The following is a 13,609-nucleotide window of genomic DNA, read 5'->3' as shown; positions in this document are numbered from 1 at the left end:
GGTTGTTGTGAGAATAAAAGGGAGAGTGAGGAAAGTGTTTGCGCCACCTTGATCTCCTTGCAGAAAAAGGTGGGCTATAAATGCAGTGATAAAATAAAATGTTTTTTGATTTCTAAAAAAGGGGAAGCTTAACAGAGTGGGGTTAGTTTTAATAATGAGGACAGGAAGTGGATATTGGAGCACATTCTAAATAGTGGAGCAGTTCCTTCCACTATACTCACAGTTGGCTCCTGTGGTCCCAAAACAAAATATTTAGATCTCTGAACACCCCGGTAAGGGGTATACCTATACTACACTATCTTTTATTTTGGTTTTATGACACAGCTTCCTCCCCCCAAAAACCATTGGAACTGTGGCTTGGTGAGCATGCCAAGAATTTTCCAGCGCCACAGAACTACATTTCCCATGATTCCTGGCAGAGAGGGAATTGCTACTTAAAACTAATTTAAACCAGTATCATAGATATTGCAAATTTTTAAGGGAGTTTGCGATCACAAGGCATGGTGCTGACCTCTGGCTTAGAAGCCCTTATAGAAGGAGGATTGCCTGCATGGAGTAAAGATAAAGGTATTTCTGAGTGTGTGAATAAACTAGCCTGCTGTACAAAGGCAGTTTTGCTCTGCCCAGTTTTGCCTCTTGCCCCGCCATGGCCGGCATGTGGCCCTTGGGAGGTTGCTCAGAAAGGAACTCAGTGTGGAAAAGGCTCCCCACCCTGAGGCTAAGAGATGCTGACTGGCCCAGCCTCAGCCAATGGCTTCATCATGATGGAGAAGCGATTTGAACCTATGTATCTCTGCCTCAAGTCTACACTGGCTTTCACCACCTCCAAACACTATTTTAGAGTGCAGGGGCATATATATTAATAATTCTTTATTCAGGAAGCTGTGTGAAATCAGGAACCAACTTCAGCACCATGTAGCACCATTTCCCTGTACAGTGCTGGTAAACTCTACAGCTCCCAGGTCTACAACCCTGACACACTGGGTAAGATTCCCATTACTGTCTCTTCTGCATGCTCAGCAACAGAGGTGGAGCTGTTGTTATTTCAATAGCAGTAGGAACACAGGAAATTGCCATATGCTGAAACAAGACCATTGGTCCATCCAGTGCTAACTACACAGATTGGCAGAACCTCTCCAGGGTTCCAGGCAGAATACTTTTTTCTGCCCTTACTGAAGATGCCAGGAATTAGAATTGGGACCTTCTGAATGCAGGGCATGTTCTCTGCCAGAGAGCTGCAGCCATTTCCTGTAGTCTGTAGCTGTGGTCACAGAACATGACTAGTGGCCAGATATCTATGGCTCTTTAAAGACCCACAGATTACCACCCATCTGTCTCAGAGGCTTGGGGCAGATTGCAGTCATCTTTATCTCATTTTTATCCTCACAAAAGTGCCTGGATTATTGTTGCGGGATGGGGATGACAGCTGATCACAAATAGCAAGCCAATTTAGACTGTACATACCCTTGCGGTACACTAATAAGGCAAAGCCACCCTATCAAATTATGTACCTGGCATGTAGGAGAAGGTGCGCCATCTTGGCTAGAGTGTTGGAAGAGGATGGCAGAGGCCCAGGTTCAAATCATGACTCTGCCACATATTTATTTATTACATTTATATACCACCTTTTCCTCCAAGGAGCTCAAGGTGGGGCACTTGGTTCTCCGCTCCTCATCCATTTTATCCTCACAACAACCCTGTGAGGTAGGTCAGGCCAAGAGACAGTGAGTGAAGAGACAGCCTGGAAGCTTGCTGGGTGGCCTTCGGCCAGTGACTCTCCCTCTCTCTCAGCTTAAGCTACAGCACAAGGTTGTTGTGAGTGAGAGCAAAATTGGGAGGGGGCTGCTAAGCATCACTTCAAGCTCCTTAGAGGAGAGGAGGGGTATAAACTTAATAAACAAGCCAGTCCATACATTTCACCCTGAGATCTAAGACACAAGGGTGGTTCCTCTTTGGAGGCTCCACCTTCCCCAGCCACAGCTCAGGGGGTGCCATGTCCTCTAAATATAGACTTATTTCGTGCCTCCCACACACTTGAGATTTCGCACATTCCAGCCTAAATTCAACTCTTCCCCACTGCAGCTAAATCCCATCACATCCCCTTCAGCTGACTCAGGAATACCCCTCCCAAACTCACCTCAGCCTCTCAGCCCCACTTTTCTTTAAGGTGGCTGTATTTATCTTTACCTGTCCTCCCCCCCCCCCTCCACCAGCCTTGGAATTTCATACTGAGTTTTCAAGTGAGGGGTGGCGCATCTTTAAAAACACCCCTCTCTGCTCCCTGGGTCTCCACAGAGTCCAGGGTGGCTCGCTTTGTTTATGTGTGTCAGGGAAACACGTATATGGCCCCAAACGCACGACCCCGCTCCTTCGTCGCCACTTGTTTACCTCCAATGCCGCGCACAGCGCTTGATGGGAAGCTGCCTCTTAGCAAGCAATTGAGCTGTGGCTGCTCTAATCCTGGACTACCTTTCTTTGCGTATATTACTCTCCCCCCCCAAAAAAAAGGAAGGAAGGAAGAGTAACTGTTCCATGAGATGCCCCAAAATTCCACCTTAAGAGGCAGTGATGTCATCACGGGGTCCGCAGTACCAGAAGGCGCAGCCTGCATCCGGAGACCAGGGGTGGGGGGCGGGAGGCAGAGACGTACAAGGTGTGTGAGGGGGACAGACGGACAGACTGACTCCTATTCGTCGACATCCTGCATCTTCCTTCCCCCCCCCCCACCAAAAAAAGCAAAAAGCTCCCAATCATCCTCTCCATTCTCCCTCTGCTCTCTGCTTCAAGGGGTTCTCAGTCCCCTCAAGGTGCTGGGGGAGCTTCTTATAGCCTCTGTCTTCGCCTCACTGGTTGATTTTTATTTTTTTTAAAGAATTTTGGTTGGGGGGAGGTTGGGGGTGAAGATTCCCCCCTCCATCTCTGCTCCTTCATCTCTCTCAAAAATATTATTAAGCCACAAGGGGTTGGTTTGGCAGGTAAGTATGGGCCTTCAGTGGCTACATTGTGTGTGTTTGTTTGTTTGTGTATGTGTGTGTACATCTATAGTGTGTGTTTGTGTGGTGTTTTGTTTTCCCCTGGGGCGGCAGTGGGGGGGAGGTGAGGGGGGGATCATTGAGTGTCCCCTTTTACCTAACACTGAGACCATAGGACAGAAGGAGGGGGGGGAGTTTCAGCACCTGTGAGTTGACCGGCTGCATGTTAACATTGGTGTGCTTGTATTTTGCTTATTAGTGCCAGCCTAGCTGAGAGAGAGAGAGAGAGAGAGAGAGAGAGAGAGAGAGAGAGAAAGAGACAGACAGACAGACAGACAGACTTGCTTCTGATGGCTATTTGTCTGTCTGGGTGTATGTGTGTGTGTAAGAGAGAAAGATGACTGTCAGTTTGTGGATATTTGTGTGCTGCCCACTGCAGTGTGTGAATGAGTGAAGGATAGCTTTAAGTGTATATGAGGAAAGAAGGAAGGAAGGAAGGAAGGAAGGAAGGAAGGAAGGAAGGAAGGAAGGAAGGACAGTCTGCATGTCTGGTGGACATATGAGACTGTCCACTAAGGTATGTGAAAGAATGGTTCGAGTGTATGGGCAGTTTGTGTGTGCATGTGTATATATGTCTGGGACTGATAGATTATGACTCAGGCGGTGTGCGGTTTGTGTGGTATGTGAGCTTGTACGATTTCAACTGGTGCATGAAAGAAATTAGCGCGCCTAAAGTATGCTGACAAGTACCAGTTATTAGGATGTGCTTGTTCTAAGGGTCTGAGCGCATCTGTGTCCATGGATACAGGAGAAACAGGTGAGGATTTGTGTGCTGTTGCGTCTTTGTGTGGTGACTGTAAGTGTCTGTGGTGTCCCTTGGGCTTTTCTGTTGTGTGATGTCTGTGTTGGTGTGGTGCGCCAGTGAACTGGAGGTGGAGGGGTTTAGGAAGAGAGAAACATAACTCCCATGAGAAAACAAACACAAACACACTGACACACTGACACACAACACTGAAGTAAAGCTCACACAGAACGTCATCTCACTTAGCCCTATGTACATACAGAGAGATCATAACAGAGACAACCAGAAAAAGCAGACACTGTACATGCCCCCCGCCCTTATACACTCTCACGCATTGATCATTGTCATACACATGTGCTCACACTTGCATAATAGCTCACCCACATTCACACAAGCCGGCACTCCAGGCGCCCTTGCCTTCTTACCCTCATATAGCAAAGGGCAAAGTGAAACATCTGAAACAAATTTTGAGGTAGGAAAAAACCAAAAATCTTATATGGTTTGAATGCATGTGTAGAAAATAGATAGTGGAAGTTTTTTTTAACAAACAAAACAAAACCAGCTCTTATATCAAAACTCATACTGACATTAATTATATTATATTATACTATATTTCCAAACAGCCTTTCTATCATAATGGCTCCCATAATGGTTTCAGATGAGCACAAACTTTAATGATTAACAATTCAAATAATTTTACAGTACCGTCCAAAGCATGCTTACTTAGAAATAAGCACATGTGAGTTCAGCTGGAACTTATGCTGAAGGAAGTTTAGATAGGGTTACAGTCTTTAATAATAAAATCAGACTGCAGTTCTCTGCCCACTTTCTGGGGAATAATCCCCCACTTAAACCAATGGAGCTTATTGTTTAGTAGACCTGTATAGCAGAACCTGCTGTTAATTATCTGCAGATGAAGGCACTTCAAGTGGCTGCGTATGATGCTGTGTATCTGACCTAGACCTCTGAACGTTCTGGCTGCTGCCTTAGCCCCTTGCTATCCCACCCTCCGCATTTGTACATTCTGATTTATAAATTTGAAATCTGGGGGGGTGAATAATTCTTAGGTAAATGTGTAAACATGTTCAAAGTTGGGTGGCAATACTTCAAACACATGCACAGCACTCAATAAGTGGTTTTGAGACTAGACATGCTTCGCTGATTTTTAGCTCTGCGAGTCATCCTATCATGCAAATTAGTCTTATTCCAGAATCCGATCATGCAGGTGTGACTTACTCCAGAATATGGCCATATGCAGTCATTTTGCTTTCTGTAAGGTTGCTCTCACATGTAGAGGTCTACGCTTGAACACATGTAAACAGATACAAAATTGTCACACTTTTACTCTTAAGTTACCAGTAACATCTTCTGAAGCACACATAAAACATTGCCTCAAAACGCACCATGCTGCCTGTAAACATGCCTGCCCTCATATTCAAACACACCACTTCATTCACACATGCACAAATACCTAAGTGCACACTCAAATCTGTGTACAGTCACCTCCACTCACAAAGAAACATACACAAGGGAATAGTGGGTATTGCAGTCCTCTCTTGTGCATTCACACACATCCTTAATTTGAACAAAAAAAAGATCACACCAGCATAAATATCACATACACACACTTGATTGCATATTCATTATTTTCATATAAGGCTGATTCACACATGCACACGTCAGTTGATTTCTTATCACTTGATGAGAGACAGGCAGCTGAATGTGTGAATGCTCCATTGAAAAATATTGCATTTGAAGTGGAGTCACCAAGTGATCAGTTGTGCATGAAGGAACCAGCTCTGAGATACCAACTGTCCGTCTCTTAGGTGCCTTTTAGAATGCACAGCCAGAGCCAAGTAGACACACCATCAACATAGCTATGGCTGTGGTCCTTTGCATTCATCTGGGAGAAAGAGATACAAAACAGGGTGCAGTTTATTTCTGAGTAAACTGAGCACAGGATCACGTTGCCGGGCTTACAGCATAGTGTTCTCCACACAAAGAATACAAAATCATTTCAGAACACTCATGCTGCGACACACACACACACACACACACACACACACACACACTATGCATACCATGTCATCCCAACACAGATCCCTGCACACACTCACAACACATGGATCCATCCTCAATTACAGATTTCTTCATATACAAATTCTGCTCGCACCTATAGTTACTTACTACACCCTTACACACAATAAACCCACATACTCATTTCTGCACCCAAACTCATCACATGCATGTATCACTGCAAACAGACACAGGCCATTTCCCTTACACACAAACCCACCATATAAACCCATTTTAAGATAGGCAGAAATGCATTGCCCCGTATGTCACTTCCTATCTTAACCAGCGTAATCCTACCTAAAGAGACCCATTACTCTCTGTACATGCATCTCCATCTAAACAGTTTTCAATGAAGAAAGAACCCAAACATCAGCTTTTTAATTAAAACAAAAGCCCCTGAATCCAACTTTTCAAAACTTTCATTCTAACATTGATTTATTTGTTTGAGGGATAGTTTTAAAGAACTAAACATTAAGGTTCTGTAGATGCATTTTTTATGCAATAACATGTTCATTTGCTGAATTTAGAATGCATTACATGTTAATTTTCAAAAATCACTAAATTCAAAAGTATCCATAACAGTATTTAGTTATTGCATTGATTTCCTGACTCCCCTTCTTCCGAAGATTCCTGCACTGCAGGCAGTTGGACTAAATAACCCTCATGGTCCCTTCCAGCTACAATTCTATGATTCTATGATGAAACCTAAGGTGGTATACACACACAGGCTCCCACCCTGGCCTTGGCCCAAATCGAGATCAGTCTTCATTTCAACTGGGCAGGCTGCATTATGTGTCTAGGAATAATAATAATAATAATAATAATAATAATAATAATAATAATAATAGGTGGGTGTTTGTTTTTAAAAAGAATAATATGAATTTAGAGGGCAAGGGAAATGCAGGCAAAATTAGGTCAGGAGAAATTGTTTGAGAATCTATTTTTTCCTCCACATGTATTTTAAGTCTCTATTATGCACTCATGCAAACCCTCCCACATTCTTTCTCTCTCACTAGTTTCTCCTTCCCACTCCACTCCACTTTCCCTACTTCTTCATCTCACAGCCCAGGAAATTGGATGGTGCGGCAATAGTGCTGGAGAAGAGACATTTGCCTCCTCACCTGCCTAAAGCCAAGCCAATTCTCTCTTTTGTACTGAGAAACATTGCACAGCCACACAGACACACATAGTCCCCCTCTGCAACAACACAAGAGTACAGGAGAGGGGGGTGTTGGGACTGGGTGAGCTACAGGCCAAGGAGGTTCCTTGGATATGGCCAAGGGTTGTAGCCAAAGCTGGTTCTTCTCAGTGCAGACCACTGAAATGAATAGGCATGATTAACTTAGGCCCACAAATTCTAGTAGGTCTGCTCTGAGTACAGCTAGCACTGGACATACTGGTAATCCCCAGTGTAAAACTTCATGTGCAGGAAAGGGGAGAAGGAAGAACTGGAGGGAAGGATGGATAGGTCAGGGGGGACTATAGAGAGGGAAGCAGAGGCCATAAGGAGGAGGAAGTAGCCATGGGGGGAGGGCAAACAGTGGGGCACTGAAATTTCAAGGGATAGCATGGGATGGAGGGTGAACTGGGGTGACCCACCAATGGGAGTATAGGAGAGCAACCACAGCTAGGAGGGAGAGAGGAGATTTGGGGGGAGGAACCCCACAAGAAAAGTGTGGGTGCACTGGGGTCAAAAGTCATGTGGGAGAAAGTGGGGGCAAGGAGAAGACTGAAGGGGTCCTAAAGGTGGAGGAGAGCATAGAGGCTACCCAGCCCTCAGCTTCAGGAAGATCATCATCAGGGTCCGTAGAGAAGTCAGCAAGGGAAGCCGGGTCCACTGCAGGAGGCAGGATCTGGCCAAAGATAGGAGGAGGAGCTGAGAGAGAACCAGAGTCAAGTGGGGCAAGAGTGGGGAGTCATGGGGCAGATAGGTTGCTACCTAGAAGAGAAAAAGGAATTGGTTCGTTAGTGTAAAGGGGGGGAGAGTCGGAGCCCAGCAGGTGCAGCAGTATGGGGAGAGGGCTGGGAGTCGGAAGTGGGGGAAGTGGGAACTGGAGGAGATAGCAAGGAAGGAGGGAGGGAGGGAGGGAGAAGGGGGTCAGTGAAGAAGGAAAACTGGCTGGTGGCCAAGAGAGGGAGAAATGAATTGGGAAGCGGTCAATGGCAGCGGAAGGACAGTGCAGAAGCAGTAGATTGAGTCTCCGTTCGAGAGGAAGGGGACGTTGAAGAAAGGGGGCGAAGTGAAGAAGCAAAAAGAGGGGGGTCTGGGAAGATGGGGCAGGAGGCAAGGAAGGAGAGAGAGAGAGGGAAGGAAGGGTGGTAGAGGGGTGGAACGAATCGATATAAAAGTGAGCAGGGTGCTAAGATTGGGTGGGTAGTTCTCGTGGTGAAAGAGATGGGGAGAGGGGACAGAAGAGGCCCCTGAATGAGAAGAAGTGGCATTTCTCCTACACGTGAAGCTCAGGCGAGCATCTATTTTGCCACCGTTACACTTTGAGTGTGGAGATTGCAGAGCTGCTTCCAAACTTAATGTGGTAAAGGGGCAAACTAGGCTCTGCCTGATTTCTGTGCAATGAGGGAGAAGGAGGCAAGTCTCCGTGCAGAAAAAGTGTGTGAAGTGACCCTAGGCTAAGCAGAGGATGGAGGGGGGAAAGGCAGAAGTTCCCAGGGAAAGAAGGACAGCGATAAGAGAGTAGAGAAGGGAGATGTGGCAACACATGGAAGCAGGGAAGGAGAGGAGACCATGAAGAAGGAAGAAAGGAGAAGAGGAAGAGGGTTGATGAGGAAGACAAAGTCAGCAGAAGAAAGGAAAGGGGTAGAAGGAGGGAAGGATGTGAGGCTGTGACAGAGAAGAAATGAATGAAGGGTGAGAATGAATGGAGGACAGCAAAGAGGGGAGAGAGGGAGGCCAGAGAGATGAATGGGTATCCTAGGACTTGGAGATAATGATGGCAGATCTGCATGGACAGGCACTTGGAGAGGATAATGGAGCGCCAGGGGTGATGGCATGTAGCCTGCAGTGAAGGACTGCCGTGATGGTCCACAGGGGTCGAAAAACGATGGTGGCAGAGGGCTATGGAGGGAACCGAAAAAGAGAAGGGGATGCAGAGGGCAGAAGGGAGGGAGGGAGAGAGAGAGAGAGATGGGGGGGGTAGAAGGAGGGAAGGCTGTGTGTGAGCATGGAAGAGATGGAGTGGGAGTGACAGAAAGAGGAAAGAGTGATAATGGCAGAGGGATGCAGTGGCAATGCCGGTCATTACGAGAGGGATGGGAGGAAGGAGAGGAGAGTGGAGAAGCGTACATGGTGGGATGGGGAGGGCGAAGGCGTAACGCAGCAGGGAGCGCGAGTGGCCAAGAAGCGCCATGGAGGGAGCGAGAGGAAGAAGGGGTGAGGATGGTCAGGGGCCACGGGGCGCGGACAATGGAAAGGACGGCGGTCCGAGCGGAGTGTCGGCATGCGGATGGATGGATGGTGGGACGGGAGCGATGGAGGGCAGCGAGCGGAGGGAGAGCGGCCGAGGCTGCGGAGGACTGTGGCGGAGCAGCCGTCCGCACTCACCTTCCCTGTCCCTTTCTCTCTCTCTCTCTGTCCCTCTCTTTCGCAGACCCCGGCGCTGCGCCGCGGGCTCTTTCTCTGCCAACTCCTGCCTCCTCCTCCTGCTGCTGCTGCTGCGCCCGCCCCGTCTAGAAAGAGCCTCGCCCCCCTCCCCTCTTGGCCGCGCTCCCTCCTGCCTTCTCCTTTCCCCGCGGCAGGAGGGGTGGGGGGAGAGGGGGGTGGGCCGAGGAGGAGGAGGGGCCAGGATGACGCCTCGCGCCCTGATTTGACACCTGCGCACCGTCGGGGGGCGGCCCCCCGCCTCGGCCCGCGCCGCCGATGCTGAGCTCAGTGTGCGTCTCCTCTTTCCGCGGGCGCAAGTCTGGGAACAAGCCGCCGTCCAAGTCATGTTTGAAAGGGGAGATGGGCCGGAACGAAGACAACGACAAGATAGTCATCAACGTGGGCGGCATCCGGCATGAGACGTACCGCAGCACCCTCAAGACCCTGCCGGGCACGCGGCTGTCGTGGCTCACCGAGCCCGACGCCTGCAGCAACTTCGACTACGACCCCAAGGCCGACGAGTTCTTCTTCGACCGGCACCCGCAGGTCTTCGCCTACGTGCTCAACTACTACCGCACGGGGAAGCTGCACTGCCCGGCCGACGTGTGCGGGCCCCTCTTCGAGGAGGAGCTGGCCTTCTGGGGCATCGACGAGACCGACGTGGAAGCCTGCTGCTGGATGAACTACCGGCAGCACCGCGACGCCGAGGAGGCCCTCGACAGCTTCGAGACGCCCGAGAGCCAGGACGATGAGGAGAGCGGAGACCTCAAGCGCCACTGCCTGCAGGAGGACGGGCGCAAGCTGGGCCGGTGGGCCGCCATGCAGCCCAAGGTGTGGGCGCTCTTCGAGGACCCCTACTCCTCCAGGATGGCCAGGGTGAGTAGCGCTGGGCTGGGGGCTCGGGGCACCCACCCGCTCACCTAGATGCTTCCTCGGGCTCACCTGCTGTGGGCAGCATGGAGGAGCAGGATAGAGATACCTATGACTGCTGCTGTTATTGCTGTTAGCATCGTGACTACTAGCATTGACGCTCTTGTCCCCACTAGTGGCACAGGGGAAGGCAAGCAGGGGAGGGAGGAGGCAAGGTCCCTGCCCCCAGGAACTTACAGATCTAAATGTTGGCAAGAGGAGTCAGGGGAGAGTAGCAGAATAGGGGCAAGCATAGTTAATCCCATTCTGTTCATTGGGGACAAGGAAGTGCAGAAAGGTTTGAGGGCCGCCTTGGTTTGTGTAGGGAGAGGAGAGGGGAGCACCCTAGCTTTTCTCTCCCTCCCTTACACTGAGTCAGGTCCCAGGTCCATTTAGCCCAGAATGACTACTCCGACAGGAGATGGCTTTGCAAGGTCTCAAGCAGGGTCTTCCTCAGTCCTGCTACTTTTCACTTGGAGAGGCAAAAATTAAAGCTGGGACCGTCTGAGTCCAAAGCATGAGCTCTGCTTCCCTGAACTGATTCGTTCTCCCAGTCTCTGGTTATGGCTAGAGGTGGGACAGAGTAAGCAGGATAAATTTCTCTTTAAATGTTCTTTTGCTTGTTTCACAATTGTCCCTTGGCTCTGTTCAACAGCAGGCCTTCTAGCCTTCTTCTTTACTGTAAACCCTGACAACTTCCCAAAGAAACCTCCCCCCCCACCCGAAATTGTACTTTTAAGAGAAAGGGGTGCAAGGGGCAGGCGGAAAAGGTGAGATGTAAATGGTCAAGAGTGGAGGTGCAGGCTAATGTTGGAGGTGCAGTTGAGATGTGCAAGACTTGTCCCAAGCGAAATGGGCAATGGCACAATGCGCAGACTAGCGCAGAGGGACTGGTGTGCAAGGGTCCATGTGCAATGCTTGGTAAGCATGGATGGATGTGGAAAAGTGGGGGGGGGGAGAGAGAAGGATGTGTGAGTGGCACTGGGTGCTGGAGGTGGAGGCAGATTATGCAGTGGAAAAGATGAGGTTGCTAGTCTGAGTGTGCAAACAGCACAGACTGAGAAATGGAGATGTTCTGCAGGCAGGGATGTTTTTCAGGAGCTGGTGGCACCAGTCACATCTTAGGCACACACAAGCGATGTGCACCGTGCACTGAAGTGCCCTGTAGAGAGAACATATAATAAGTCAGATTCTGCAAACAGACATCTAGAGGAAGGAATGGTTGGCTGGGAGAATACAGAATGTGGAACGGAGAATGGTGCCGGTTTCAGAGGTGTGCAAGGGCAACGGAAGAGGTGCACTCAGCCATGTTGAGGCATGCAAAATGTTGCAGAAAATAGGAGAGGTTAATATGCAGGCTAAGAGGGGGTGACTGAACAAGCCTGACAGAGAGGGGCAGTGATTCCGGTTCAGAGAAAGCGTACAAGAGACCGAAGTGTGAGAAATGGAACTCTAAGGAGAAAGGAGAATGAGGAAAGGAAGGGGGATTATGCAAGGAATGCTGCTGGTGGCAGTGAAAAGGGGGTGCAAGAAAAAAAGTTGAGCTCAAGAGTTGAGCACCACGGGACACGAGCGTGCGAATGAGTGTAGTAGTGTGTAGCAGCAGGAGGATCCTGACACGCATGCGCTGGGCTTATGACTTGCTTATCGGTGTCAGGGTGAATGCCTTGATCTCCAGCAGGAGGTGCTGCTAAAACAGCTCCAAGTCCTTTCTTCACTGTCCCCCCAAATAAGGTCCCCTGTCCTCCTTCTCTCTGGTCTCCCCCATCCCCTCCACACACAGTTTATCTCAGGTCTCACTTGCGCCCTTCCTGAATTTTGGACTCCTCTGGTCTCACTGCAGTTTTGCGTAGTCCCCCCGCCCCCACTCCATGCCCCACTGCCAAATCTAGGGATCTTTCCTTTTCCATTCAGCCCAAATCAACATCATCTATCCAGGGAGAAACTCCAGATCTCCTCCCCCAATCTTCAGCAATGCAGTTCTGAATTGGCTCCCCCCCCCCTCTTCCCAGTGTGCTTGAATAATGCTGCTCAAAACTGCCCCCTTCCCAGACACTGCAGTTTAGAATCCCCCATCCTGCACTGCACCCCCAAATATTGTTCCCCTTACTGCATTCCCCCCATTCTTTTCCCCTTTTCTTTTTTTAGCCTATGCAGCTAAAGCCTTTCCTGTAGAACTTCTTTTTGCAGAGCAGCTGAAAGGGGGGGGGGAGTTAATGAAAGACTGCTGCTTGTTCTCTCTCTCCTTCCCCCCCACCCCCGGCAACCCCTCCAGTATTACCTCTAGGACAGTATTAGTGCTTTGCTATCTCTAGAACTGCAGAGCCAGCGGGTTGAGAAGGGGGGGGAGGGGGCACCGCAGTGCAGTGTGGAAGCCCCAGAGTTTGCAGTGCAAAGCTGGCATTCTGCAATCCGTTCCCCCTCCCCTCGCCCCAGGCAGCTGCTCTCAAGGGTGCAAGGCCTGTCCGGTCCCTTTATTCAGCCCCCCCCCCTTCCTCCCCCATGCAGTTGGGAATGCAGCCAGAAAAAGTTACAGCAGGGAGGAAGAGAGGGCAGGAGTGTTGGGGAGCAGGGAAGGGAGGGGGTTTGCTGGCAGTGGGAGCCAAGAAACCAACGGGACTATGAGGCAATGCTGCATTCAGGTGGACATCACGTCAGGGATTCCATAAACAGAGGAGCTGGTTGAGAACTGAAGCCAGCATCTCCCCACTACCAGCCGATATAATGGTGGCTCCCCACTTAATGCATTTACAGAAATGGCATATGTGTGCTATAACTACAGTAGCGCCCCTGCCGCAACCTTCTCTCTTTGGGCATTTGTGTATGAATTAGAGAAAGACGCAAATCAGTACTGAAGTTTGCAAAGTTGGGGGGGGGGGAGTTGAGGTTCATGCCCCAAGCACAGTGTTTGAATTACCTGCTTATGAAAAAGGATGCAAAGAGATTGGCCCCCATCCACCACTATCCTCGCCAGACAGGCAGGCAGAAGGAAAGAATATGGACTGGGGAAGAGGAGATAGAAAACCATATCGGTGGACAGCATAGTGAATAGATTGATGGGCCAAAATGCACTTCTGAATAATGCTTCTACAATACGCAAAGACACATTTGCTTCGTTTTCGTTCACTCTGCACACACCAGCATGCATATTTTATAGTGATGCATAGGCAGGCTAGGGCTACAAAATCTGTACCAGAGCATATTTGATAGCTGCATCTAAGTCCCTACGTATCAGAGAGGGGTAAAGTGTGT

General features: G+C 49.4%; 1 protein-coding gene across 7 annotated transcripts in view; it reads left to right on the top strand.

The window, feature by feature from the left end:
- Positions 1–2,612: 2,612 nt before the first annotated feature.
- Positions 2,613–13,609, top strand: part of LOC310829504 (voltage-gated potassium channel KCNC1-like) — a 64,286-nt gene continuing 53,289 nt past the window's right edge. For all 7 annotated transcript variants that reach the window (XR_014557293.1, XR_014557294.1, XR_014557295.1 and 4 more), the window contains exons 1-2: positions 2,613–2,975; positions 9,456–10,324. Coding sequence is in view for 4 of the 7 variants with exons in the window: in XM_083708063.1 (XP_083564189.1) it covers positions 9,725–10,324 (600 nt within the window). In the remaining 3 variants the exon portion in view is untranslated. The remainder of the gene's footprint in view (positions 2,976–9,455; positions 10,325–13,609) is intronic.

Source organism: Podarcis gaigeae, assembly GCF_964106915.1.
Source record: "Podarcis gaigeae genome assembly, chromosome: 13".
Taxonomy (NCBI): Eukaryota; Metazoa; Chordata; class Lepidosauria; order Squamata; family Lacertidae; genus Podarcis; species Podarcis gaigeae.
Note: the sequence above shows the minus strand (reverse complement) of the source record. Positions and strands in the feature narration are given on the sequence as shown.